The sequence below is a fragment of the Staurois parvus genome, unplaced genomic scaffold (genome assembly GCF_062004578.1).
Source record: "Staurois parvus isolate SC_StPar_1 unplaced genomic scaffold, SC_StPar_1.0 ptg000839l, whole genome shotgun sequence".
In the NCBI taxonomy this organism is placed as follows: Eukaryota; Metazoa; Chordata; class Amphibia; order Anura; family Ranidae; genus Staurois; species Staurois parvus.
Genome location: NW_028318635.1, coordinates 3,267,936 through 3,292,916, shown reverse-complemented (window position 1 = coordinate 3,292,916; position 24,981 = coordinate 3,267,936). Strand labels below are relative to the sequence as shown.

Sequence of the window (24,981 nt, the reverse complement as noted above, 5' to 3'; positions counted from 1 at the left end):
GCTATATTATTTTTTTTTCAATTTGCTATATTTTTTTCAAGAAAGTGGAGTTACCCTTTAAGCTCCAAAATTTCAAATGGATTCAACAAAACCTTTTGTCACTTCCCTTCATCAAGGGGAGTTTTTGGTCTCAGTGGACATAAAAGACAACTACACATAGCCATCTTTCCAGTAGATAAAAGCTTTTTGCACTTTCCATTGTGACCTCTGCTCTACCAGTTCATGGCCCTTCCATTTGGCCTGTCTTCTGCACCTGTTCACCAAGGTGCTGGCTCCAGTGCTAGTCCTCTCAGGCTTTTAAGGTATCCCTAATATTGGGCTTTTCGGCAAGGAGCTTGGAATCCTGGGCACTTTGGCTGTGCAGGGGGCTTGGTCATTACTGGAATCTCATCAAATGTTTTGGAGCTCTGGGCAAATTTTGCTGTTCCTTCAGCCTTGGAGCAACCTGTTGAAGGGTCTTCTGCACCAAATCCAGTCAGTCAGTCCCACGACAGTAGCTTGCATCAATTTTTTGGGAGAGCCAAGAAGCTTAGCTGCAGTAATAGAAGTAGAGTGAGTCTTGTATTGAGCAGAACATCATGTTCCAGCTTTTTCGGCCACACACATCCCTAATGTGGACAATTGGCAGAAGTTGCACCATAGGACAGATCCTTTTTCTCCTACAATTGAGTATGGAACAAAATTTAGCCCTTAGTATGATTAATGGCCTGATTTCTGCTATAGCTATTCTGTTGGCATTCCACTCTGATCAAGACGTTTGTTCAGGGGGTCTCCCATGTGGCATCCCTGGTCAACTCTCCTCTGCTCTACTGGATTTGAACCTGGTCCTCTCAATACTCCAAAAGCCCCTGTTTGAACCTATCAGAGACATTTCTCTCTCTGCTCTGACAGACAGGGTAATTTACCTTGTATCAATCACCTCAACTAGGCAAGTGTGCTTCATAAAGACAGTATAATGTTGAGGCCTAGGCCTTCTTTCCTTCTGGAGGTGATGTTTGCCTTTCTCCTTAACACTGTCCTTGTGTCCAGCTTCTGTTGAACAGAGGGAAATTTTTCTCCTCTCTTGTCTAGATGTTTTTTTGGTTATGCAAGTTTCCAGGAGCTTCTTTTAGGTATACAAATTTTCCTTTTGCTATACCAGATGGACCCAGGAAAGGCACCCCTGCTTCTTATTCCACAACATCTAGGTGGCTTAAGCAGGCCATCATTAAGGCTTATGGTCTCAAGGTTGGGGCTGCTTGCCCTGCCCCCCCCCCCATCCTTTCCAGTTAAAGTGATATTAAAGGCAATATAAAAAAATAACAAACATGTTATACTTACCTGCTCTGTGCAATTGTTTTGCACACAGCAGCCCCATTCTTCCTCTTAAGTCTTCTGCCAGTGCTCCTGGCCCCTCCCTCCTGCTGAGTGCCCCCAGAGCAAGCAACTTGCTATGGGGGTACCCAAGTAGTCTTGGTCCTGAGCTGCTGCTTTGCATGTCCATCCACACACAGAGCTGCGGCTTGGCCTCACCCACGCCCCCTCCCTCTCCTCATTGGCCCACTAACTGTGATTGAAAACAGTTAGTGTCTCAGCCATTGAGGAGGGGGGCTGCTATGCACAGAAGGTTTTTTTTTCACGCATAGAATGCTTGAAGATAAAAAACCTTGAGCCTTTACAACCACTTTAAGGCTCAAGCTACCAGGCCTGTGAGTGCTTCTTGGACTTTTCACCATCAGGTCTCTGTTTTCGAGTTTGTAAGGCTGCCACCTAGTCTTAGCTAGTACGGTGTTGCTGTTGGAGATATTCGTTCACTTTTGGTCCAGTAAAACTGTTGTAAAGGACAGAAACTGAGGGGAAATCTCTGAATTGATCAATAGCCTGTCAACACTCTCCTTAAAAGAACCCTGGATAGTATTGAAAACTTGGTAGTGGTACTAACCATCCTCTACATTATTCAAAGCCAAAAAAATATTGCTTGAGCATACAGTTTAAGTATTAGATGCTAATACAGACTAGGGAGAAAATTGGATATTTAATTATCTACCGTCTAGATTTTACATCAGTATGCACTTCATACAAAATACAAATAATCTGACAAATCTCATAGTATTTACAATAGCAATTAAGGTAGCCATATTGTGAGGTATGAATGGTCAGTTTTATGCATTTGTTTTATCAACATAATTTAATATTAATGTTCTTTTCCTTCTAGAGAGTTATGATGCCAGACTCTCACGGATAGATATTGCCAATACTCTACGTGAACAAGTACAAGACCTGTTCAATAAAAAGTATGGTGAGTGTGTAGAGATATTGCTGTAATAATCAAAGACAAATCATGCCAGAAGGCTGTCTAATGTCCATTAGAAGTGCACATAGAAGAAACTGATACCTTTTAATAGTGGCATGTGCAATCCATCATATATGTTTATTTGCTAAAATTATGCAAGCTACTTGCATATACAGCGGGTAAAATAAGTATTGAGCACGTCATCATTTTTCTTAGTAAACAAATTTCTAAAGGTGCTATTGAAGTGAAATTATCACCAAATGTCCGTAACAACACGTGCAATCCATACATACAAAGAAATCAAAACAAATAAGTTCAGAAATTAAGTTATGTATAATAAAATGGAATGACACAGGGAAAAAGTATTGAAGAACACCTGAAGGAAGGGAGATGCAAATGGGCATGGAAAGCCAAGACACCAGCTGAAATCTATTAGTAATTAGAAAGCTGTCCTGCCCTTGACTAATGTCAGCTGGTTCAGTCTCAACTGATGACCTATAAAAAGGTGTCTCATTACCAAGGTGTCCCAGAATAAAAATCTCATGGTGAGTAAACGCGAAGAGCTCTCTCAAGACTTTTGCAACCTTATTGTTGCAAAACATACTGATGGCATTGATAACAGAAGGATTTCTAAACTTCTGAATGTTCCAGTGAACACTGTTGGGACCATAATCCGAAAGTGGAAACAACATCGTTTCAACATAAACCGGCCACGACCAGGTGCTTCTCGCAAAATTTCTGACAGAGGAGTGAAAATAATTATCAGAAGAGTTGTCCAAGACCCAAGGACCACTAGTGAAGAGCTTCAGAAAGACCTGGAAAAAGCATGTTGAAACGCATTTAAAATTTTGCTACACAACATTTAGTCAAGCCTGTGAAATACTAGAAGAATCTAGTCTGGTCAGATGAGACCAATATTGAACTCTTTGGATGCCATAATACACACCATGTCTGGAGGTCAAATAGCACTGCACATCACCCCAAAAACACTATACCAACAATGAAGTTTGGAGGTGGGAACATCATGGTGTGAGGGTGTTTTTCATCATACTGTACCAGCAAACTTCATATCATTGAAGGAAGGATAAAATGGAAAAATGTACCAAGACATTCTTGATAAAAATCTGCTGCTATCTACCAGGATGCTGAAGGTGAAACGAAGATGGACATTTCAGAAAGACAATGGTCAATGATGGAGAGTGTGATGAGGCTGAAGTATTATGGGTGGAACTGCACAGGGGGGGTGCAGTTCCATAGGTAATCATTGGAGTTTGTTATAAGCCTCCCAATGTTAATGAGGAGGTGAAAACTCAGCTCCTTGCACAGATCCAAAGGGCTGCAAGGGCTGGGACAGTGATAATAATGGGGGATTTTAACTACCCAGAAATTGACTGGAGTAATGGTACTGCAGGAACAGTTAAATGGCAAACATTTTTAAACCTACTACAGGACAATTTTATGGTACAGTTCATAGAGGACCCTACTAGGAATGATGCTGTGCTGGACCTGGTATTCTCAAACCATGCAGAGCTTATTACGAATGTCCACATAAAAGAACATCTGGGTAGCAGTGACCATAACATGATTTAATTTATTGTTAGCTGTAAACAGCAAGTACATATGGGAAAAATAAAACTGATCAATTTCAAGAGAGCTAATTTTCCAAGGCTGAGAGCTGCTCTCCAAGACTTGGACTGGGAGGGAATATTGGCATTGGCATAGATTAAGGGGGGATATGATCACTATATGAGCCACTGATGTATTTATACATGTTGACAAGGGGGCACTCTTGTTGACACAGGACAAGGGGGCACTCTTTACGTCTGGAGGAAAAGAAATGTAATCTCCAAAACACGGAAAGGTTTCTTCACAGTGAGAGCTGTGAAAATGTGGAATAGACTCCCTCAAGAGCTGGTTCTGGCCAGCTCAGTGGATTGCTTCAAAAAAGGCCTGGATTGTTTCTTAGAAACACATAATATAACTGGATACTAACATTTATAGGTAAAGTTGATCCAGGGAATATCCGATTGCCTCTAGGGGGATCAGGAAGGATTTTTTTTCCCAGCAGGAGCAAATTGGATCATGCTTTGCTTGGGGTTTTTTTTGCCTTCCTCTGGATCAACTGTGGGTATAGGATTATAACTTTTTTTTCTATGGTTAAACTGGATGGACTTTTGTCTTTTTTCAGCCAGACTAACTATGTAACTATGCAACAATGATCCCAAACACAAAACCAAGGAAACGCTCAATTGGTTTCAAGGAAAGAAGAAAAAAAAGCTGCTAGAATGGCCCATCCAATCACCTGACTTGAATCCAATAGAAAATCTGTTGAAGGAACTAAAAGTCAGAGTTCATAGAGGAGGCCCACGGAACCTTCAAGATTTGAAAACTGTTTGTGTGGAAGAATGGGCCAAAACCACACCTGAGCAATGCATGCAACTAGTTTCTCCGTACAGGAGGCATCTTGAAGCTGTCATTACCAAGAAAGGATTTTGTACAAAGTTTTAAATAAATTTCAGTTAACATATTCAATACTTTTTCCCTGTATCATTTCATTGTATTATACATACCTTTAACTTAATTTCTGAACTTATATGTTTTGCTTTCTTTGTATGTATGGATTGCATGGGTTGTTACCGACATGTGGTGAAAATTTCATGTTAATAGCACCTTTAGAAATATATTTACTGAGAAAAATGGTGACATGTTCAATACTTATTTTACCTGCTGTAAGTTCTCATTAGCATTGTTTCTGCCTTTGGCTTTGCATCACATCCTCTAGATCAGGGGTCTACAAAACTTTCTAAACAAGGGGCCAGTTTTCTGTCCTGTGTACTATAGGGGGACGCACTGTGGCCAGAGGGAGTAGAAAATGTCCTAGTGTGGGCGCAAACTACATATATCTCATCATTGGAGTCAGTGGGAGCAATAGTGCCCCCGTTGTTGATGTCAGTGGCCGTAATTATGCCCCATTGTTGGTGTCATTGGGAGGAATAGTGCCCCCCATTGTTGATGTCAGTGACAGAGCTTATGCCACATTGTTGGTTTAATTGGGAGGAATAGTACCCCATCATTGGATGGAATGGTGTGAATGGAATAATGTCCCATTGTTGGTGTCAGTGGCAGGAATTATTCTCTATTGTTACTGTCAGTGGCGGGAATTACGCCCTATTGTTGGTGTCAATGGGAGGAATATTACCCAATCATTGGAGGGCATGGTGAATGAAAAAAAAGTCCCATTGTTGGTGTCAGTGGCAGTAATTATGCCCTTTTGTTGGTGTCAGTGGGAGGAATAGTTCCTTTATATCATTGACGCAAGTGGCTGTAATTATGGCCAATTGTTGGTGTCAGTGGGAGGTATAAGTGGGAGAGATAGTGCCCATGGGCTGGATAAAGGCAAGCAAAGGGCCACACCCAACCCCCAATCCCCAGTTTGGAGACCACTGCTCTAGATAATACTTTAACATTAAGTGATTTACGCAGTTGTATATTGAATAATCCTTTTTTTCCCATAATGCTATGTTATAACAATTGGCTAACATTTAAGAACAGCTATAGAGAATACCTGCTTTGTTGTTTAATGGAAAAGGTTTTTATCCATGTATATTCATAGATTACTGTGAAGACATGAGTGCATGTAGAAAAGTTCTCACACCAGAAACATCAATGAGTCTTTGTATGTGTGTGTTTTATTGACAGGTGAAGCTCTTGGGATTAAATACCCAGTACAAGTACCCTATAAGCGCATTAAGAGCAATCCTGGCTCTGTCATAATAGAAGGCCTGCCTCCAGGAATCCCATTCCGTAAACCCTGTACTTTTGGATCACAGAATCTAGAGCGGATTTTAGCTGTAGCAGACAAAATCAAATTTACAGTGGCAAGGTACATGCATTAATCTACAATTACCAGTAGTAGCTGTATGTTTGCTTATAAAAAAAGTATATGGACTAATCGGCTACAAAAAAAAAATCTTGATGAACTCTATAATAAATCAATAATAATCATTGTAACATTTTTGTTTTGCTTACATTTCAGGCCATTTCAGGGACTAATCCCCAGACCTGGTAATATATTTGCTTCTGGTTTATTTTACATTTGGTAATAAATATACTGTCTAAAGACTTTATTTGGATTAGTGACATCTTACGTTTCTTCTCTATTTGTAATGTATGAGAATGTGTGTGCACATATAAAATCTCATCTTACTAAATGTGTGCATTAGGCTCAATTTACAAAGCTTTACACAGATAAGGACTGGTATTTTTAGAAATGTGTCTGAAATTATAAAATTTCACTGGGCTCTGAAAATATCAGTTACTTTTTTTGGAAACAAAGATCTTTGTCTAGGTGTTAGCTGTGTGCTTTGTGCCTATTGTCCTACTAGAATTTGCATCTTCTATACAGTAAAATAACATTAATTTGTCATTGGGTGTTTCTGCTCTTCCTTGAAATTCAATAAACATTTCAATGGAAATGGAAAAATAGATATATAATATATATGGTAGCAACTGCATTTCTAGTCAAATATTAATGTATTTTGTTTTAACAGATGATGAAGATGCAAACAGATTAGGAGAAAAAGTTATCCTTCGTGAGCAAGTTAAGGAACTCTTCAATGAAAAATATGGTTAGTGTGAACCATGTAATGTAGTGTACAAATCAACCACCCTGTACTGGTATTTTGGAGAATATTTACCTTTATGGTACCAGGTATTTCTAATTATTGTTACTATTTGTATGAACACAATAAAACAGATTTCCTCTTAAAAAAAATCTTTATATATTTTATGTTTTTATTTTGTCATAATATTAATGAACCAAGTTTATCCTTATAAACACAGTACTTCTCAAAATAACATTGCATTGCCTGTCACTTAACAATGATCTGCTGTGATGGTACCGTGAAAGTTCCTATTCTTCAACATAAAGTATCATAGTTACGTAAAACGAATGTGGATACATTAAATCCCAAACCAAAAATATAATATATTGCAACTTACCCATCTTTAGATGTGGTGGCTGAATTAGTTTATTTTAGCCTTTTTCCATCTGTTTTTACTTGGTGATCTGCCCCAGTTACACACCGGCTGTATTAGAGTGTCCCACTCTGGATGAAGGAGCAAAGGAGCATTTTTGGACAGCAGCCTTGTGAGTCCAGGGGGAGGGGAGTGTTACAGTAGCTGGACTAGCAGATTTAGATACACTTACAAATTGAAGCCAAGCTCCAGCTCACACCACAGTTACAGAAACAGTTTTTAGGGGATTTACATGAATAAATAAAAGTTGATTATTTTAAAAACCCCTGTCAGTGGTAAATGATTTGTTGTTTAACCGCCTCCCGCCCGTCATATAGTACAATGACGGGCGCAAGGCGGTTCTCTCATTCTGGGAGGACGTCATATGACGTCCTCCCATTCTAACTGCGCATGCGCGAGTCCGGGAGCGCACAGCGCGGCGATTAGCGGTGCGCTGTGTGCCTCGGACAGAGCGGATCACCGATCAACAGAAAGAGCTGAAGATGTTGGCTCAGTCATATGATCAGCTGTGTCCAATCACAGCTGATCGCGTGTAGATAGGGAAATGCCGGTAATCGGCATCTCTCAGAGGGGACATGTACACTAATCATCAGGGCACTGATGATCAGTGTGCCCTGATGATCTGTGTAGCCCCAGCAGTGCCACCTGTCAGTGCTCATCCATGCCACCTGCCAGTGCCCATCAATGCCACATTTCAGTGCCTACCAGTGCACATCAATACCACATATAAGTGCCCATCTGAGCTGCCTTTCAGTGTCACCTATCAATGCCAGTTAGTGCCACCTAGCAGTGCCGCCTTTCAGTGCCAGTCAGTGCCGCCTATCAGTGTGCATCAGTGCCGCCTATCAGTGCCCGTCAGTGCTGGCTATCAGTGCCACCTAACAGTGCCAGTCAGTGCTGCCTATCAGTGCCGCCTGTCAGTGCCATATATGAGTGTTGCCTTTCAGTGCCCATCAGTGATGCATGTCAATGCCCATCAGTGCCACCTACCAGTGCCTCCTCATCAGTGCCATCTATCAGTGTCCATCAGTGCAGCCTATCAGTGCCCATCACTGCAGCCTCATTACCGCACATCAGTGAAGGAGAAAAATCACTTATTTACAAAATTTTATAACAAAAACTAAGAAAAAAATTTTATTTTTCTAAATTTTCAGCGGTTTTTGGTTTAAGGAAAAATAAAAAACCCATAGATGATTAAATACCACCAAAATAAAGCTCTATCTAGCAAAAAAATGATAAAAATTTTATATGGGTACAGTGTTGCATAACCGCGCAATTGTCATTCAAAGTGCAACATCGCTGAATGCTGGAAATTGGCCTGGGCAGGAAGAGGGTATAAGTGCCCTTCAGACTAGTGGTTAAAGACAACAGATGTAGTAGCTGGATGACAGGATAAAAATAAAGGAAAAAGTCTAAGTAACTAATGCAGCCACCATATCTAAGAAATGTAAGCTGCATTATCATAAAATGTTTGCTTTTGGGCTTAATATCATATTAGGGGTGCATTCACTCTTGTGAATGCACCCGCACAGCTATTAAATGTGAGAACCCCAGCAGGGGTTCCCATAATTAGCTGTGGGAGGCAGCTCTCTTGAAAGCAATAGAAGGCTGCCGGCTCCTGCAACTAATGGTGCTCACTCACATTTAATCACTCATGCAACGATCACATGCAAGTGATCAGCCGTGGACGCAGGCTACCTGAGTCCAGAGCCGATCATTTGCATGTGATTGCTGCATGCGCTATTACATGCAAGTGGGTGAGATTAGCTCCAGGGGCCAGCAGCCTCCAATTGCTTTAAATGAGGCTGCCATTCACAGCTAATAATGGGAACCCCCGTTGGGGTTCTCACATCTAATCACCATGCTGTTGCGTTTGCAAATGTGAGTGCACCCTTTCAGGTGCATAGGATAACCAAATTTTATAAACCTTACAACTATTACCTAATGGCAACCAATAATGAAAGAAACAGGAACGCTACCAATACCAGTCGGTTTCATTGATCTGGACAAATATGCACAAGTTTGGACTTCAATGAAACTTTACTTGTTTCTTGTTCCAGGGCAGAAAACAGAGTTCTGAGACAATCAGGCAAAGTGCATTTTTAGATAAGTGGTCACTGATGCATGGCAGATTTTTATGGATTCCCAGAGTAGTATTTCATCGCTGAGTTGTGATACTGTACAATTTTTTTTTCTCTTTGCAGTAAAGATTGTCATGGTTTTAAAAATATTGTTTAAACATTTTAAAGGTGTAGTCTTGTGCATTAGTAATCCTGACAACATATTATGTGCTTTTGGTGCAGGAGAGGCTCTGGGATTGGGTCGCCCAGTGCTTGTACCCTACAAATTAATCAGGGATAACCCCGATTCTATAGAAGTCACTGGACTGCCAAATGACATCCCATTCAGGAATCCAAATACATATGACATTCATCGGTTGGAAAAAATTCTAACAGCGCGAGAGAATATTCATATGGTGATTATAAACCAGTTACAGTAAGTATCCTGTACAGTGGGAAAAAAGCCTATGTGGTATTCAATAAGGAATCATTTATTGTTGTGTCTGAGCCAATATTTAGTCTTCTGTCTTTTGCAGGGTAGATTTTAGGGTCTGTGTTCCACAATCTGTTGATGTTTTAACACAAATAAAAAGGCACACATTTGGGGCAAACTGAGATCTTATCTAAAAGACATACAGTAAACTAATGACTGGTACACATTGGGAGTTTTTTCGTTCAACCCAGCAGGTAGAGTGAATAAAAACTGAGAGGTCATCGTACTAACTTAGCGATGTTAGTGCAGTGATCTCAGCCGCTGAGCTGTTTTGTTCTGACAGGTGGACCTTTTCCCCCCGCCAGAACACATTGATCAGCACTCACAGCCATTGGCTGCAAGCATTGATTGGATGCTGGTTTTCCAGCATGCCCATTTGATAAAAGACAGTTGTTAGACTGGCTTCTGTGGGACAGGCTGCTGTAAACACGGGTCAAATGTTGGCTGGTTTCTGTTGAACTGGTTGATATTCAGTCCGTGTGTACCAGCCTTGAGAAGCAGCTTGTGTTACTAAAAAAATCTTTCAGCCTTATAGGAGGCCTCACACTAAAGGGGCCTGTTGTGAGCCCCCTTATCCTATCCCTTGGAGTCCATATCTGATCTTCCTCTGGCTAAAGCTTCATCTGCACCTCCTGTTAAAAGAGGATGAGGATGATGCCTTGCCCAGTTCCAAGGACCCAGTGCATGAGTAAACTCAGTCAACTTGAAATCTCTGAAACTCGCATTTACAACCTTGTGACTGGACTAACCCTGAAAAGATCATTGCCCCTCAAAAGCATTTTGCCCATCAATATCTTTTTCAAGAGGGGTTCCTAAAAAAATGGGTTGTCCTGGTTGCAGGCCCAGCCATTTCCTTTCTAAACAAGACCTTTTTGGTCCCTGTAGAGGACATTCCAGTGTTCAAGGACCCTGTGGATAAGAAGCTAGAAGCCCTATCTAAGGCCTTGTACCTCCCTTGCAGGACCTGCTATGCAACTAGCCATTGTGACCTTGTTTGTCTGCCAGACTATAGCTGTTTGAAACCCTGGGCTCCAGATCCTGGTTCTATGCAAACACATTCTTCTATACTTCAACAATTTGAGGGTCTGTGGCCCTGCACTAATGTGTTGATAGGTGAACCGATACCATTCACCAAGTATCATAAATGGATATTCTATCTGTGCATATACAGAAGATCCTTTGGCTCAAATGCTGGTATGCAGAGATTCCGTGCAAGAAATGTCTTGTGTGGATGCCCTCTGCTACAGCTTCTTTGGACAGCTTTCTCAAGGAAATCACAGGGGTATAAGAGTACCCTTTTACTCCAGAAATAGAAAGCAGAAAACTCCAGTTGGTAAAACAGTTACTCCCAGGAGAAAAAAAGATCTTTTATTTTTTTGGACCTCTGTGTCCAGTCCAAGCCTAGAACCTGCCAGGTCCAGAAGCAAGTCCTCCCCTCAATAAGAAGGGGCTCTCAGAGTTGAGGGGTATTTGGTAGCCTTTGCAGCCATCCGGTTCCTAGACATTTCAGACACTTGGGGGCAAAACTTTGTATCCAGGAGATACAAACTGAAATTTTGGCCTCAGTCTTCACCCTGCTTTATGTTGTCAAACCTGCAAACATCCCTGCAAAGGTTAACAGATCTTCACGCTTCTTTAGAGCAGCTCCCATCCCAGGGGACCATAGCCATTGTCCATGAGGAGGAGAGGATCCAGAGTTTCTATCCAAACCTATTCACCGTCCTCAAAGTGAAAGGAGGCATCCACCCCATTCTGGATCTAAGAATTTACAACAGATTGGGTGGGTTCCATTTTTGAACTCCTACAAGTCAGTCAATGCTTTCCTGCATCTGGGCAATCATCTTGCCTCTGTGGACATCAAAGATGCTTTCTTGCATATTCCTGTCTTCCCAGAGTATCATTGGTGCCTACTCTTTGCTGTGGGCATGCAACATTACTACACTGCTCAAAAAAATTAAAGGAACACTTTTTAATCAAAGTATAGCATCAAGTCAGTTAAACTCCTTGGATATTGATCTGGTCAGTTAAGTAGCAGAGGGGGCTGTTAATCAGTTTCAGCTGGTTTGGTGTTAATTAAATTAACAACAGGTGCACTAGATGGGCAACAATGAAGCGGCCCCCAAAACAGGAATGGTTTTACAGGTGGAGGCCACTGACATTTTTTTCCCTACTCATCTTTTCTGACTGTTTTTGACTAGTTTTGCATTTCACTAGAGTCAGTGTCACTACTGGTAGCAACAAGCGATACCTGGACCCTACAGAGGTTGCACAGGCAGTCCAACTCCTCCAGGATGGCATATCAATACGTGCCATTGCCAGAAGGTTTGCTGTGTCTCCCAGCCCTGTCTCAAGAGCATGGAGGAGATTTCACGAGACAGGCAGTTACTCTAGGAGAGCTAGACAGGACAGTAGAAGGTCCTTAACCCATCAGGATCAGTATCTGCTCCTTTGTGCAAGGAGGAACAGGATGAGCACTGCCAGAGCCCTACAAAATGACCTCCAGCAGGCCACTGGTGTGAATGTCTCTGACCAAACAATCAGAAACAGACTTGATGAGGGTGGTCTGAGGACCCGACATCCTCTAGTGGGCCCTGTGCTCTCTGCCCGGCCCCATAGAGCTCTATTGGCATTTGCCATTGAATACCAGAATTGGCAGGTCCACCACTGGCTCCCTGTGCTTTTCACAGATGAGAGCAGGTTCACCCTGAGCACATGTGACAGACGTGAAAGGGTCTGGAGAAGCTGTGGAGAACATTATGCTGCCTGTAACATTGTTCAGCATGACCGTTTTGGTGGTAGGTCAGAGATGGTCTGGGGAGGCATATCCATGGAGGGACGCATAGACCCCTACAGGCTAGACAATGGCACCCTGACTGCCATTAGGTAGCAGGATGAAATCCTTGGACCCACTGTCAGAACCTACGCTGGTGCAGTGGGTCCTGGGTTTCTCCTGGTGCACGACAATGCCTGGCCTCATGTGGCGAAAGTATACAGGCAGTTCCTGGAAGGAATTGATACCATTGAATTGCCCCCCACGCTCGCCTGACCTACTGTAAATACAATAGAACACCTCTGTGATATATCATGTTTCGGTCCATCCGACGCCACCAGGTTGCACCTCAGACTGTCCGGGAGCTCAGTGATGCCCTGGTCCAGATCTGGGAGGAAATACCCCAGGGCACCATCCATCATCTCATTAGAAGCATGCCCCGATGTTGTCAGGCATGCATACAAGCACATGGGTGCCAAAAGACTGAGTACCATTTTGAGTTGCTGCAATGAAATTTCAGCAAAATGGACTAGCCTGCTGCATAATTTTTTCACTTTGATTTTCGTGGAATCTTTGAATTCAGTCCTCTGTAGGTTGATAATTTTCATATCCATCAAACGATAGGGCATCTTTATGTTCTTAACACATTACCCAGTCCATATTCCTTTAATTTTTTTGAGCAGTGTATATTGTTCCCCTTTCCAATTGGCCTGTCCACTGTACCTCAGATTTTAACAAAGTGTTGATCGCTGTTCTGCCTCTGCTGAATTCTCAGGGCATGTCATATGTAGACAATCTCTTTCTGAGGGAACAGTTGGCACAGACTGTCAGCCAATGTTTGACAAACCAAACAGATCTTACAGAGATTCAAGCCGATCCTAAATCAATTTGAACCTCGTCTTGGATACAACCCTATGTAGGGTCTTTTTTCCTGGAAAAACTCTGGTCTCTTTCACGTTCCAATCCTATGGTAAAGAGGAGCTACTCAACCAACCCGCTTATGCAAAAGGGTTTTGGGCCTGATGGTGGCCTCCTTCGAAGGCAGTCCAATTTGCCCAGTTTCACTCCAAACGTTTGCAGTGTGGAACACACTCCAAATGTTTATGGTGTCGAACAAGCAGGTTCGGTCTCTGGATCATTACCAGAAGGACTAAGCTTGTGCTAGGATGGTGGGTCTCCAATATGGCACTGAACTCAGGGAAATCCTTTCTCCCAATGGTCTGAAAAGTGCACACAATTGATGCCAGCCTGTCAGGCTGGGGAGGAGTCCTCTGTACCCTCTCAATACAGGGGGCTTGGTTGTCAGAGGAGGCTTTGCTTCTGATTAATATTCCAAAGTACAGGGCAATTTGGTTGTCTCTTCAAGCTGGACCTCTCAGCTGCAAGGTTTAACAATAAACTGGACAGGTTTGTTGCCAGGACCAGGGATCCTTGAGCCTTCGCAGTAGAGATTGTTGACTCTGTGCGATAAGTTCAACATGATCTATGCATTTCCCCCTCTAAACTCCTACCCCTCCACCCTGCAGGATTGAAATGGAGGGCATTCCGGTAGTCCTCACTGCACCAAACAGGCCCAGTAGGACAGGGCGCTCTGATATAGTCAAACTCCTATCAGACTCTCCTTACACTCTTGAAGGCTAGGAAGTCGACATCTCACAGGATCTGCTATCGTACTTGGAAAGCATACTTAACATGGTTCAAGGCAAGGAAATTTCATCTGGGGAAGTACGCTGTGGAAAAAAATCCTGTCTTTTCTTCAGTCTGCTCTGGATAGCAATCTGTCTTGAGTAACATTAAGTGTTCTTTTTTCAGAGACTGCTGCCTTTCTGTTCTTAGTATACAGGGTGTTTCTCACAATGTTCTTTTTGTATGTTTCCCAAGTGCCCCCATGGAGTCTCAATCTAGCCCTGTCAGTCCTTCAGAGACCTCTTTTTGAGTCTATTTGGGATATTTCTCTCTCTATTCTTACTTGCAAACTTGCCTTTTTTGTTGCAGTCACTCCTGAGTGGCAGGTTTGAGAGTTGTGCAACCTTGACCTGTAAAAAGAATCCTTTCTTACGTTACACAAGGACAAAATAGTTTTGAGACCTCTCTTCTCCCAAAGATGGTTTCTTCCTTCCACCTTAACCTGGAAATTGTCTTGCCAACTCCATGTCCTGCACCTGAACATCCCATGGAGGTGTCTCTCCATTGTTTTGGTGCACGCTGTTCAAGTTATGTCTCAACTGCTACCCCTTTTTGAGTAGTTCAACCTACTGTTTGCCATTCCTGAAAGCCCCTGCAGGGGGGCTAAGAGGATTTGTCTACTCATTATTCAAGTTTGAACATTCATGCCTCAGCAGATGCTGGTCTAAGACCTAAGGTTCTTCAGGTGACCCTGTAAAATGTAGTCTTTGCTGTTCCTTGTTGATTTTCATGAGCCTGTTAGCTGCTATTTATTGTGTTGCCCACTCCTCAGTTGGACTGCTTTTGGATATTCTAGTGTCCCAGAATACTTCTCTTGTGTTCCAAAATGTACAGTTAAGAAAACACTTTTGTCTTACTTATAAATTCCTCTTCTTGGAGTACATTACAGGTCACAGGCCCCTCCTCTCTGTTTCTTATGATCTACTTCTATTATTCCTTGCTACAAAACTGAGACTTGTTGGGAGTGGGAGAGGTTATACTGGGCTATCCTTACAGCTTTTCTTGCCAGTGTCCTATCACCTGAAGGCAGCAATGTAATCCAGCATTCCAGAATACTGTGGCCTGTAATGTACTCCCCAAAAAGGATTTTATAGGTAAGGCAAAAATCCTATTTTAGTTTTGTGTTGTGATTTCTCTGCAGGTTTCTAGATTTCTCTGGAGCTACACTGTTGAGCTATTCACACCAGTTGCTAGTCCAGCCCAAATGCAAATACCAGATGATGATGATGATGTCACCCTTCACCAGTGAATTTTCCACAATGTATAATGAAAATTTCAATATCAAGCTGAGAGAGATCATGGGACATCTATGTTCTATGAGGAAATGCAGACACAAACTACTACTTCATTTAATTTGTTTGTACCAAGTACAGTGTTAATGTCATCAAAGTGGCATATTAACAAGATTAGTACCAGGTGACCATCATCTCATTACTGTGAACAGTTTATGTGTGTAGTTGCTGCCAAGTATTATGTTGTCCTTGTCAACTTCATATTTCATATGTCTGTGCGGGAAATGCAGTTAAATCAAACCTATTTTTATTTTCTAACAGGCCATTTTCAGAACTCTGTATTGACCCAGCACCACAAATACGTGAGTGAAATCTTTAATGTGCTTAATCTGTTCTGTTCATATTTATATAGTTTGAATACATATTAAGGCTGCATGCACACTGGCTTAAAAAATGCCAGTGCTCTTGGTAGGAAAAAATGCTAATTTTGAGCATTTTTTGTACTAGCGTTTAGGAGCATTTAGCAGCATTTAGGAGTGATTAGTGTTTTTTTCTGCTAGAAAAAAAAAACGCAAAACAGAAGTTTTTTTTCTGCCTCCAAACGCTGAGCTTAAAAAAAAAAAAAAAAAAAAAGACTCTAGACTACATAAAGTGCATGGATACATAGGATAACATTAGTTGCTTCTACAGGCAAAACGCTAAACTCCTCTAGGAGCAGCGTTTTCAAAGCCAGTGTGTAAATCATGTTTTTATTATATACTTGACACAGGTAGGCCATTTTTTTTAATTATTACATTTTTTCATTTAATTTTATTCAAAAAGCAACAGGCTCACTTAAAGTGTTACTAAACCCACACCAGTAAAAACAGTCTGTATATGCAGTAAAGCATGCTTGGTATACTCACTGTGGAACCTAAGGTGTTAATCCTCATTCTATAAAAAGGCTGTGTGGTCCTGTCTTCTCTGATCCTCCTCTTCTTCTACTGTCCCCAGTCCATCTCTGATAGTACAGAGCTTTAGGAGTCACTCTGCACATGCTCAGTTTAGTGTGTCTTGCTAGAGATTTTTGTTTTCTTTGGGAGGGTGCATGTTATCAGCACAGAGCCAATCAGCACTGTCCAGAGAGAGGGTCAGGGGTTATGCAGCTTCATAGCACAATAAGAGCAGAATGAAGACTCCTCCTACAAAATTAACCAGTACTCAGCTGGACACTGATATAGGTCACAGCACTACTATATACTGCTGATTAGAAAAGGTATTTAGCAGTTTATATTTACTAAAATAACTGCATTTCCATCTTCTGTGTACTGTGGGAGACCAGATATAGTGAATGCAGGGACATGGGTTTAGTAACACTTTAACTTCACATTATCTCAATCCTTTCCTTCCCCCACTGTTCCATTTGGCCATAAGAGGTGAGATGAGGTACTTCTGGTTATTGGAGAACACAGACCAACCTCTTTCCTGACTTTGTTCATGTGTAATAATTGGTGTTATGTGGGAAAGAGTCCTCAAACTTTTCTAAATTCTGAATTACAAATTGGAGCTTACATAGGGCCACTTCTGGTGGCTTAATGGAGTAGCAAGGGAGCCAGTATATGTTGCTGAGGAGGGAAGTAGTTAAGTGAACCTGTTTCTTTGCCATGTACAGACAAAACACAGGTTCCCTTTAAATGGAACCTTTGCTGGGTGTCTGCAGGAACACTTATAATGTGCAAGCATTTTGTGCATAGTTACATATTGGAACAGACAATACCACCTGGTTTCCTGCCTTCAGTGTGGTTTCACCATCACCACCCTTACCAGCTTCTTGGACTCCTCTTTTTGGATGTGTATCCTCTTTCTTTAGCTTTAGGGTCACCAGTAATAATGTATCTCCCACACATTCACATGGGAATAACTTGTTCCCTACAGCTGTGTTTAATCTCTGAATCTTACAAATCCAGAGAATTAATCTAGAGTGCAGGCTACGCAGGCAGTTTACACAAACCAAAAACAATTTCTAGAAAATTGTGGAGGAAGTTTCTTGTCAAAAAGGGACATATGGAGTAATTTCTACCAAAAACTGTACTTGCTAGCATTTTTTTTCAACGTTAGTTATGTTTTAAGATGAATGTCTACTAGCATACATTGTCTCATCTGTAATACACAATAGTATAAATGTTCAAAAGGTCTCCTGTGCTATCAAGAATTTTTCCCCATCATTGCTATTAGTAATCTCTAATGTGAAACCCCTAATTTCTTTGAGCATAATCACCCATCTATTCCAGCACAGGGTGAACAATGGGCTGTTGCTTGGTACCTGTCTGCATGGAAACAGTTTGTAAGCTCTAATTTTCTCTAAAGGTTTCACACTACACTAAATACAGTGTAATAGGTTATCACTTGATATCTGATCAAACGTATTGCCATCTTTTATTGCAGTTAAGCTAAAGATCAAGAGTCAAGAGATCATATAGATCTGCATACTTATGAATGCAAACAGCAGAACATGCTCCAAATGCTTTTAACTGTACCCTGCTCAGCTATTGCTAGTTTGTTTTCTGGGTATAATTAGTAATTATTGTGTGGGAGAAGGTAGTGGATCAATAATTTGGTTAGTACACACTTTAAGCATTCATTTTTAATAGGAGCGTTTACTCATATTTCCCCATGCAGAAAAAGACAGCATTGCTCCTAAGCGCAAAAGAAAAAGAATCTCCGAAGGAAATTCTGTGTCATCAACTGCATCCAACTCTTCATCATCATCCTCCTCCTCTTCTTCTAATGTAGATCCTATCTCCTCAACACATCATATGTCACTAGTGGTAAGTATTCAGGTTTTACTGCTTCCTTTGTGAAAAAGGATGCTATCTGTGGTTGGATGGACAGCCCCTAAACATAGACTTGTGACAGCAGTCTCCAGCCTGTCTCTCAGGACACACACAAAGCTTCTAGTCACCTTTTATATTGCTTGCAATGTCTGAATAATATTTAGGAAGTGTCTGAGCACCTTTGGTTCACACATTTGTTTGAATAATAAATGATATAATTGATAGATAACATTACGGCAAAACATGTCTAAATTATTTAACTGGAGAGCAATAGCTGTAATGTTTATTTGTATGCTATTTTTCATATGTTTCACATCTAAAAGCAATAGGTACTTTGACAAAACAAGCAAAAACAAATGCTACAGATGTTTAGGTATCTTCAGAGTTTAAATTGCAAATCAACTTGGGAATCAGGGCACCTGTATTCCCCCTAAATTTACCTATGAGCCTAATACCATCTTATACAGAGGTATTTAGTTGCTCCTGCAATAGAGTATGCAAGTAAAACAAAGCACAGTTGCAGAATAAAAATAACAAGTGGCATAGGAACTGGATAATTAATTCTGGACACATGCTTCCATACCAGAATTTTAGATGTAAAATACAAGAGGTCTTCATTGACCATAAAAGGCAGAGCAATAAGTTCAGTTTAATGCTGGCCGCAGAACTGTTTTTACTTACCTTCCCTTCACTCTTCTGCCACGTCTGCCCAATGAAGCAAAGTGACATACCTCGTAATTACAGATATTGGGAAGCAAGTTACTCATTCCCCTTCCTCATGTGAAAGGACTGATGCCTGACAGTTTGCCCCTCAGCATTGTCACATGGGGGAAATTAATGAGCCATCTGTAATTTCCAAGTAGCTCCATTCCTACTCCATTGGACAAACATTTGATGGGTAAGCAAAGGGAAAGTATAAGCTTATGCTTAAAAGATGAGACTTAGAAGATCGGGAAATAACAAATAAAAAAAACACCTGCATACTCACCTAGGTGGATGCAGCATCGCTCCGAAGCTGCATCTGTTCCCCGCCACTTCTACACCGAGAACTAAGCAATCAAAGAACGCGGATCGTTCAGTCCTTGGTTTTGTGGGAAGAGAGCTGGTGACTGCCAGTCACCACCTCTTTGGTCTGTCCCTCCAGCGCTCACTGGAGTGCCAGCCTGTGGAGTGGGTGGGAGCAGCTGGTCTAGGCTCTTAGTGGTATGCTGAAAGACTGAGCCAGCTGCCAGTCCAGTCATCTGGGTGAATCCCAACATTAAAGTCGGGATCTCAGAAGACCGTCTCAGTGACGCCAAGTCTCTTCTCCTACTTTGATGTTTTTGCCTAACTCAGATCCTGATATGTCTGCCCCAGATGAAGCAGAAACAGAAGGGAATGAAGAGGACAGTATTGGAAGAAGTTGCCATTCGCAAAAGCCTTGACGTTGTTCAGATTGATTCTATGCTGTCTTGTCCTGCCACTGTGGGTACAAAGAGACCTGCAAAATATTTAAATACATTCCCTGTTCATGAGTAAATAGAATATACAATCTATGATGATTGGATTACTCAAGAAAGGATTTTCACTCCAAAAATCTTTGCGAACATTATTCAGTAGAAAAGGAGTTCACTAAAAAGTGTAGTTGATCTTGCCATCTTAAACAAACATCTCACTGTACTTATGGAAGATGTTCCTTCTTTCAAAGATTTTGCAGATAGAAAGTTTGAGATGCTCTTAAAGTGGTAGTTTTGTATTATAATTTGTATTATTAGTGTATTATAATAATTTGTATTATTATAAGCCTACCTGTAGTTACAAGTGACCATGCAGTGTTTACTACCACTTTAAAAGACTCTCCTTTCTCTTGCAGGCCCAGCCCTGGGCCCTCTTGCTGCAATTTCAGTATGTCAAACTTCAGCAGCCTGGAACAGGACAGAGAACAACTAACATGACTTTGTATTCCAGAGTCATGTTTTACATTACAGCAATTGCCTTCTGAGACAAATTTCCAGAATGATTCTAATCTCCATTCACATGTGCATACTCTTGTGGCTAAAAGCCTGGACAGCTGAAGACACCTGTAAAAGACTCCTCACACATACAGTTGTGTTCAAAATAATAGCAGTCAGACATCACTAACCTGATCAATCACTGTTTTTGGTAGAAATTATATTTCTACACGGCAAATAATTTACTAGCAGGTGTAGTAGAGTAATAGAAATCCAACAGACCCAACAGTCATGACATGCATGCTGCTGATTCTGTGTAATTGAATCACTAATTGAAAGGGGCATGTTCAAAATAATAGCAGTGTGGAGTTCTATCAGTGAGGTCATTCATTCTTTGAAAAACAGGTGGCAATTATTGCCCTTATTTAAGGAAGGAAGGCAGCAAATGTTGTACATGCTGGTTACAGTGCATTTCTCTCTGAAAATTCTGAGGAAAATGGGTCGTTCCAGACATTGTTCAGAAGAACAGCGTACCTTGATTAAAAAGTTGGAGAGGGGAAAACATATAAAGAAGTGCAGAAAATGATAGGCTGCTCAGCTAAAATGATCGTAAATGCTTTAAAATGGCAATCAAAACCTGAAAGACGTGGAAGAAAGCGAAAAACTACCATTCGAATGGATAGAAGAATAGCCAAAATGGCAAGGACTCAGCCAACAATCAGCTCCAGAAAGATCAAAGAATGTCTAAAGTTACCTGTGAGTACTGTTACAATTAGAAGACGCCTATGTGAAGCCAAACTATCTGCAAGAAGCCCCCGCAAAGTCCCACTGTTGAAAAAAAGACGTGCTGAAGAGGTTACAATTTGCCAAAGAGCACATTGACTGGCCTAAAGAGAAATGGCGCAACATTTTGTGGACTGATGAAAGGAAGATTGTTCTTTTTGGGTCTAGTGGCCGGAGACAGTTTGTCAGATGACCCCCAAACACTGAATTCAAGCCACAGTACACTGTGAAGACAGTGAAGCATGGTTGCGCAAGCATCATGATATGGGGAAGTTTTTCATACTACGGTGTTGGGCCTATTTATCGCATACCAGGGATCATGGATCAGTTTGAATACATCAGAATACTTGATGAGATCGTTCTGCCTTATGCTGAAGAGGAAATGCCCTTGAAATGGGTGTTCCAACAAGACAAGGACCCCAAACACACCAGTAAACGTGCAACATCTTGGTTCCAGACCAACTAGATTGACGTTATGGAGTGGCCAGCCCAATCCCCGGATCTTATTCCAATAGAAAACTTGTGGGGTGACATCAAAAATGCAGTTTCTGAGGCAAAACCAAGAAATAGAGAAGAACTGTGGAATGTAGTCCAATCATCCTGGGCTGGAATACCTGTTCACAGGTGCCAGAAGTTGGTTGACTCCATGCAACACAGATGTACAGCAGTTCTCAGAAACAGTGCTTATACAACTAAAAATTAATTCAGTGATTCAAAGAAAAGCAAAATCTTCAAACATTTTTCAGTTTATATAGTGAATGTTTGAGTTTGTAAAGAAGAATACAAACACTGCTATTTTTTTGAACAGTCTAATATTCACTTTTCTTCAATTTTTTTTTAGAGGAACAACACAAATTTGATATAGTTTTCTTCATCTTTTGATTTGGAATAGAATGTGTAGTGTTCCCAATGCATTTGTGTATATGGAAATAAAAGCTATTAGAAGGATTTTGAGCTTTATTCACTTTTTTCAACACACTGCTATTATTTTGAACACAACTGTATGCCTATTCAAGGAAAATGTCAGTTTGGGGAGTCACTGGACCAATTCATAAAATATGTGGCAAGAGAAAAGGTTTTATCTGTACAGTGGAACATTCCAGGAGCCTCTACATCTGCAAAACACAGAGCACCTTATCGTTCTACACAGGCTTAAACTTCCAAACCCAAGTCCAGGTTCACACCTAAGCGTTTTCCGCAGTGTTTTGCAGAAACGCACTGCAGTCCATTTAACATGATTTCCTTTGGGAGACGTTCACATCTCTGCATTTTCACCTGGTGCATTTTTTGGAAAGGGTCAGGGACTTTTTTAAATGCAAAAAGTTGTGTTTTTGGTTCTATAGACTTCAATGGAGACGCTGCAGAAAAGTATGTAGTGTGTTTTTGCTGCATTTTAATCTGCCTAGCAACAAGAAACCCCTCCCCCCCCCTGCAAAACGCATCAAAAACGCATGTGCAAAAATGCAAAAAGCACCGCAAGAAGCACTGCAGAAACGGATCAAATGCAAACTGCATAGGTGTGAACCTAGCCTAAGTTCAGCCCCTCATTTGAAGCCCAACAAGTCTTCTCCAAAGCCAAGTGGAGGAACGTCCACACTTCTAAGAGTGTGTGTGTGTGTGTGGGGGGGGGGGGGGGGGGAATATCTGTTACAGTTTGCCTCTCTCTGGGTCACAGATGTCCCAGACTTTAGGGATCAATCAGTGGTTTCCAAAGGGGTACAAAATAGAGTTCAAAACTCTGCCCGATCACCTTTTTCTTCCCTCAAATCAACCAAAATCTGCCCAAAGACAGTCACATTTGCACAATCCCCTGAATCATCTCTTGCCTCAGGGAGTAGTTGTGCCAGTACCTCCACAACATAGGTTCAATAGTTGTTACTTAAACCTGTTCACAGTACCAAAGTCCAACGGGGCATTCATACTATTCTGGCCTTAAAATCCATCAACAGGTACCTTCACATTCCAATATTTCACAAGGTCAGTTATTGCCTCTCTAAACCAAGGAGAATACCTAGCATCTGTCCTATCTGCATATCCTCATTTACCTCCTCATTAGCTCTTTCTGCTCATTGCAGTGGAAGACAGGAAGACATGGAGATATGCAGCTTTTGGCCCTAAGATTCTTGCAGCAGCACGCGTCTGTTGACCCTTGTTTTTGTTTTTTTAGGGGCCTATTGGCACGTTTCTGCTTACCTAGTTGTTGCCCACCCTTCACATTCTTTGCCTGGGGACGTCCTAGGGTCTATGAATACTTTTCTGTGTCCTGTATTGTACATTTAGGATAAGAGGAATTTTGACTTAAGTAATCTAATGGGTGGGAAAACTTGTCATATGGAACTATCCCCTATAATCTCATAAGCAAGAAAGAGAAAATATTCCCCATGTGCCCAAACAAAGCTAAAAAAAAAAAAAACAAACAATATCCACAAAAACACATTTAATTTTTACATTAAAATAGACAAGTCATAAAAATATGTCATCAGCTACAACTCTGACATGAAAGATCTTGTTTAAGCAAACCTGAAAGAGCGGGTGGATCAATTCTTTTCGCCCACAAGGATCTTCTTCAGGATCCACTTCGTTATTCACTTCTTGAAGCAGTGTAGCTAATGAATAATACAACAAGCAAATTATTATTAGCACATATACTAAGTTAATAATCATCTATGACATAAGTCTATTAATTCAGTAACATACTCCGAAATTATCATATGTTCACATTAGGTAGCTGTAAAGAGAAAAGGAAGATGGGAGAGAGGGGATTAGGGAAGGAAAAAAAAAAGGGGGGGACCCAGGAAGAGTCTGTTATTGGATTAATCTTTGGGGAATCTTTTTTTTACATATGGAATTTTGACTTACCTGTAAACTCCGTAGCTTGGAGTACAGTACAGGTCACAGACCACCTTCTCTTCCATCCCTGGTTACTCTGTATTGCTTGCTACAAAACTGAGGACTCAGAGAGTGGGGTAGGAATACAGGGGATGTTCCTAGTGGGCGGGTCTCTGAAAGCTTGCCAGTGTCTAATCACCTGGAGGTTGAAGCCTATAACCCAAGGTCTATGAATACTATGCCTGTGTCCTGCAACATTGATCTTTCTCTCTCTATACAATATATATATAATGCTATCTGTTCCAAAATAAATATAATTTGTTCTTTTTTTGTTGCAGCAGTGGCCTATGTACATGATGGACTATGGGAGTGTGAATATGCAGGTTCCTGGACAAATGAACTACTAATCTTTCCAAATGGGAGTTTATCTGAAATATGTAATTATTGTATAAAAGATGTATATTATGATATGTAACAATACTGTTAATTTTTTTTTTCAATAATTTTTACAGTACGTTTCTGGCATCCAAGATGGCCTTTTTGGAATAAAATGTGTTGCCTTGTTCTGACCCACATTCTTGGTTTTATTTGTATGTATGTGTTTGTGACACACGCATTAATCCACGAGTAACATGAAATGAAAATACAAATATTGAAAAATTACCTAAGGAATACACTTTAGGTCTAATGTGTTAGCTTTAAGTTCTAATCATTATGAGATACAAGTTTGTTTGAAAAAAAAAAATTTAATTAAAAACATATCAGTATTTATCTGCAACAGATCCGTATTTCCCTATGTTTATTCTATAAGAAAAAGTTGCAGACCACTCCTTCTGAAAATGCTGGTTGTTTTGCAGTCATCTTTGCTCCCTCTATATTTCAATATTTTAGAGTCACTGCCATGCAAAACACATGCAGATATGGACTTTTGATCTTACTCTAACTCTCCTGAGATGCATACTTCGTGGCTTGGAAGTCATTGAAGCCAATAGGTCAGTCCAACTGCCATGCAACTAGCATTTACAGAAGGTTATCTATAATACCAGCCTACATATTCCTTTCATGATACCATTTA

The 24,981-nt window shown here is 41.0% G+C and overlaps 1 protein-coding gene across 3 annotated transcripts in view; it reads left to right on the top strand.

The window, feature by feature from the left end:
• The window catches only part of GTF2IRD1 (GTF2I repeat domain containing 1), a 161,698-nt gene extending 137,219 nt beyond the window's left edge, over positions 1-24,479 (top strand). For all 3 annotated transcript variants that reach the window (XM_089655393.1, XM_089655394.1, XM_089655392.1), the window contains 8 exons: positions 2,195-2,278; positions 5,972-6,155; positions 6,309-6,337; positions 6,823-6,900; positions 9,613-9,805; positions 15,872-15,912; positions 18,209-18,357; positions 24,245-24,479. In XM_089655393.1, coding sequence (XP_089511519.1) covers positions 2,195-2,278; positions 5,972-6,155; positions 6,309-6,337; positions 6,823-6,900; positions 9,613-9,805; positions 15,872-15,912; positions 18,209-18,357; positions 24,245-24,313 — 827 coding nt within the window. In that variant the 3' untranslated portion in view covers positions 24,314-24,479. The remainder of the gene's footprint in view (positions 1-2,194; positions 2,279-5,971; positions 6,156-6,308; positions 6,338-6,822; positions 6,901-9,612; positions 9,806-15,871; positions 15,913-18,208; positions 18,358-24,244) is intronic.
• The last annotated feature ends 502 nt before the right edge of the window (positions 24,480-24,981 follow it).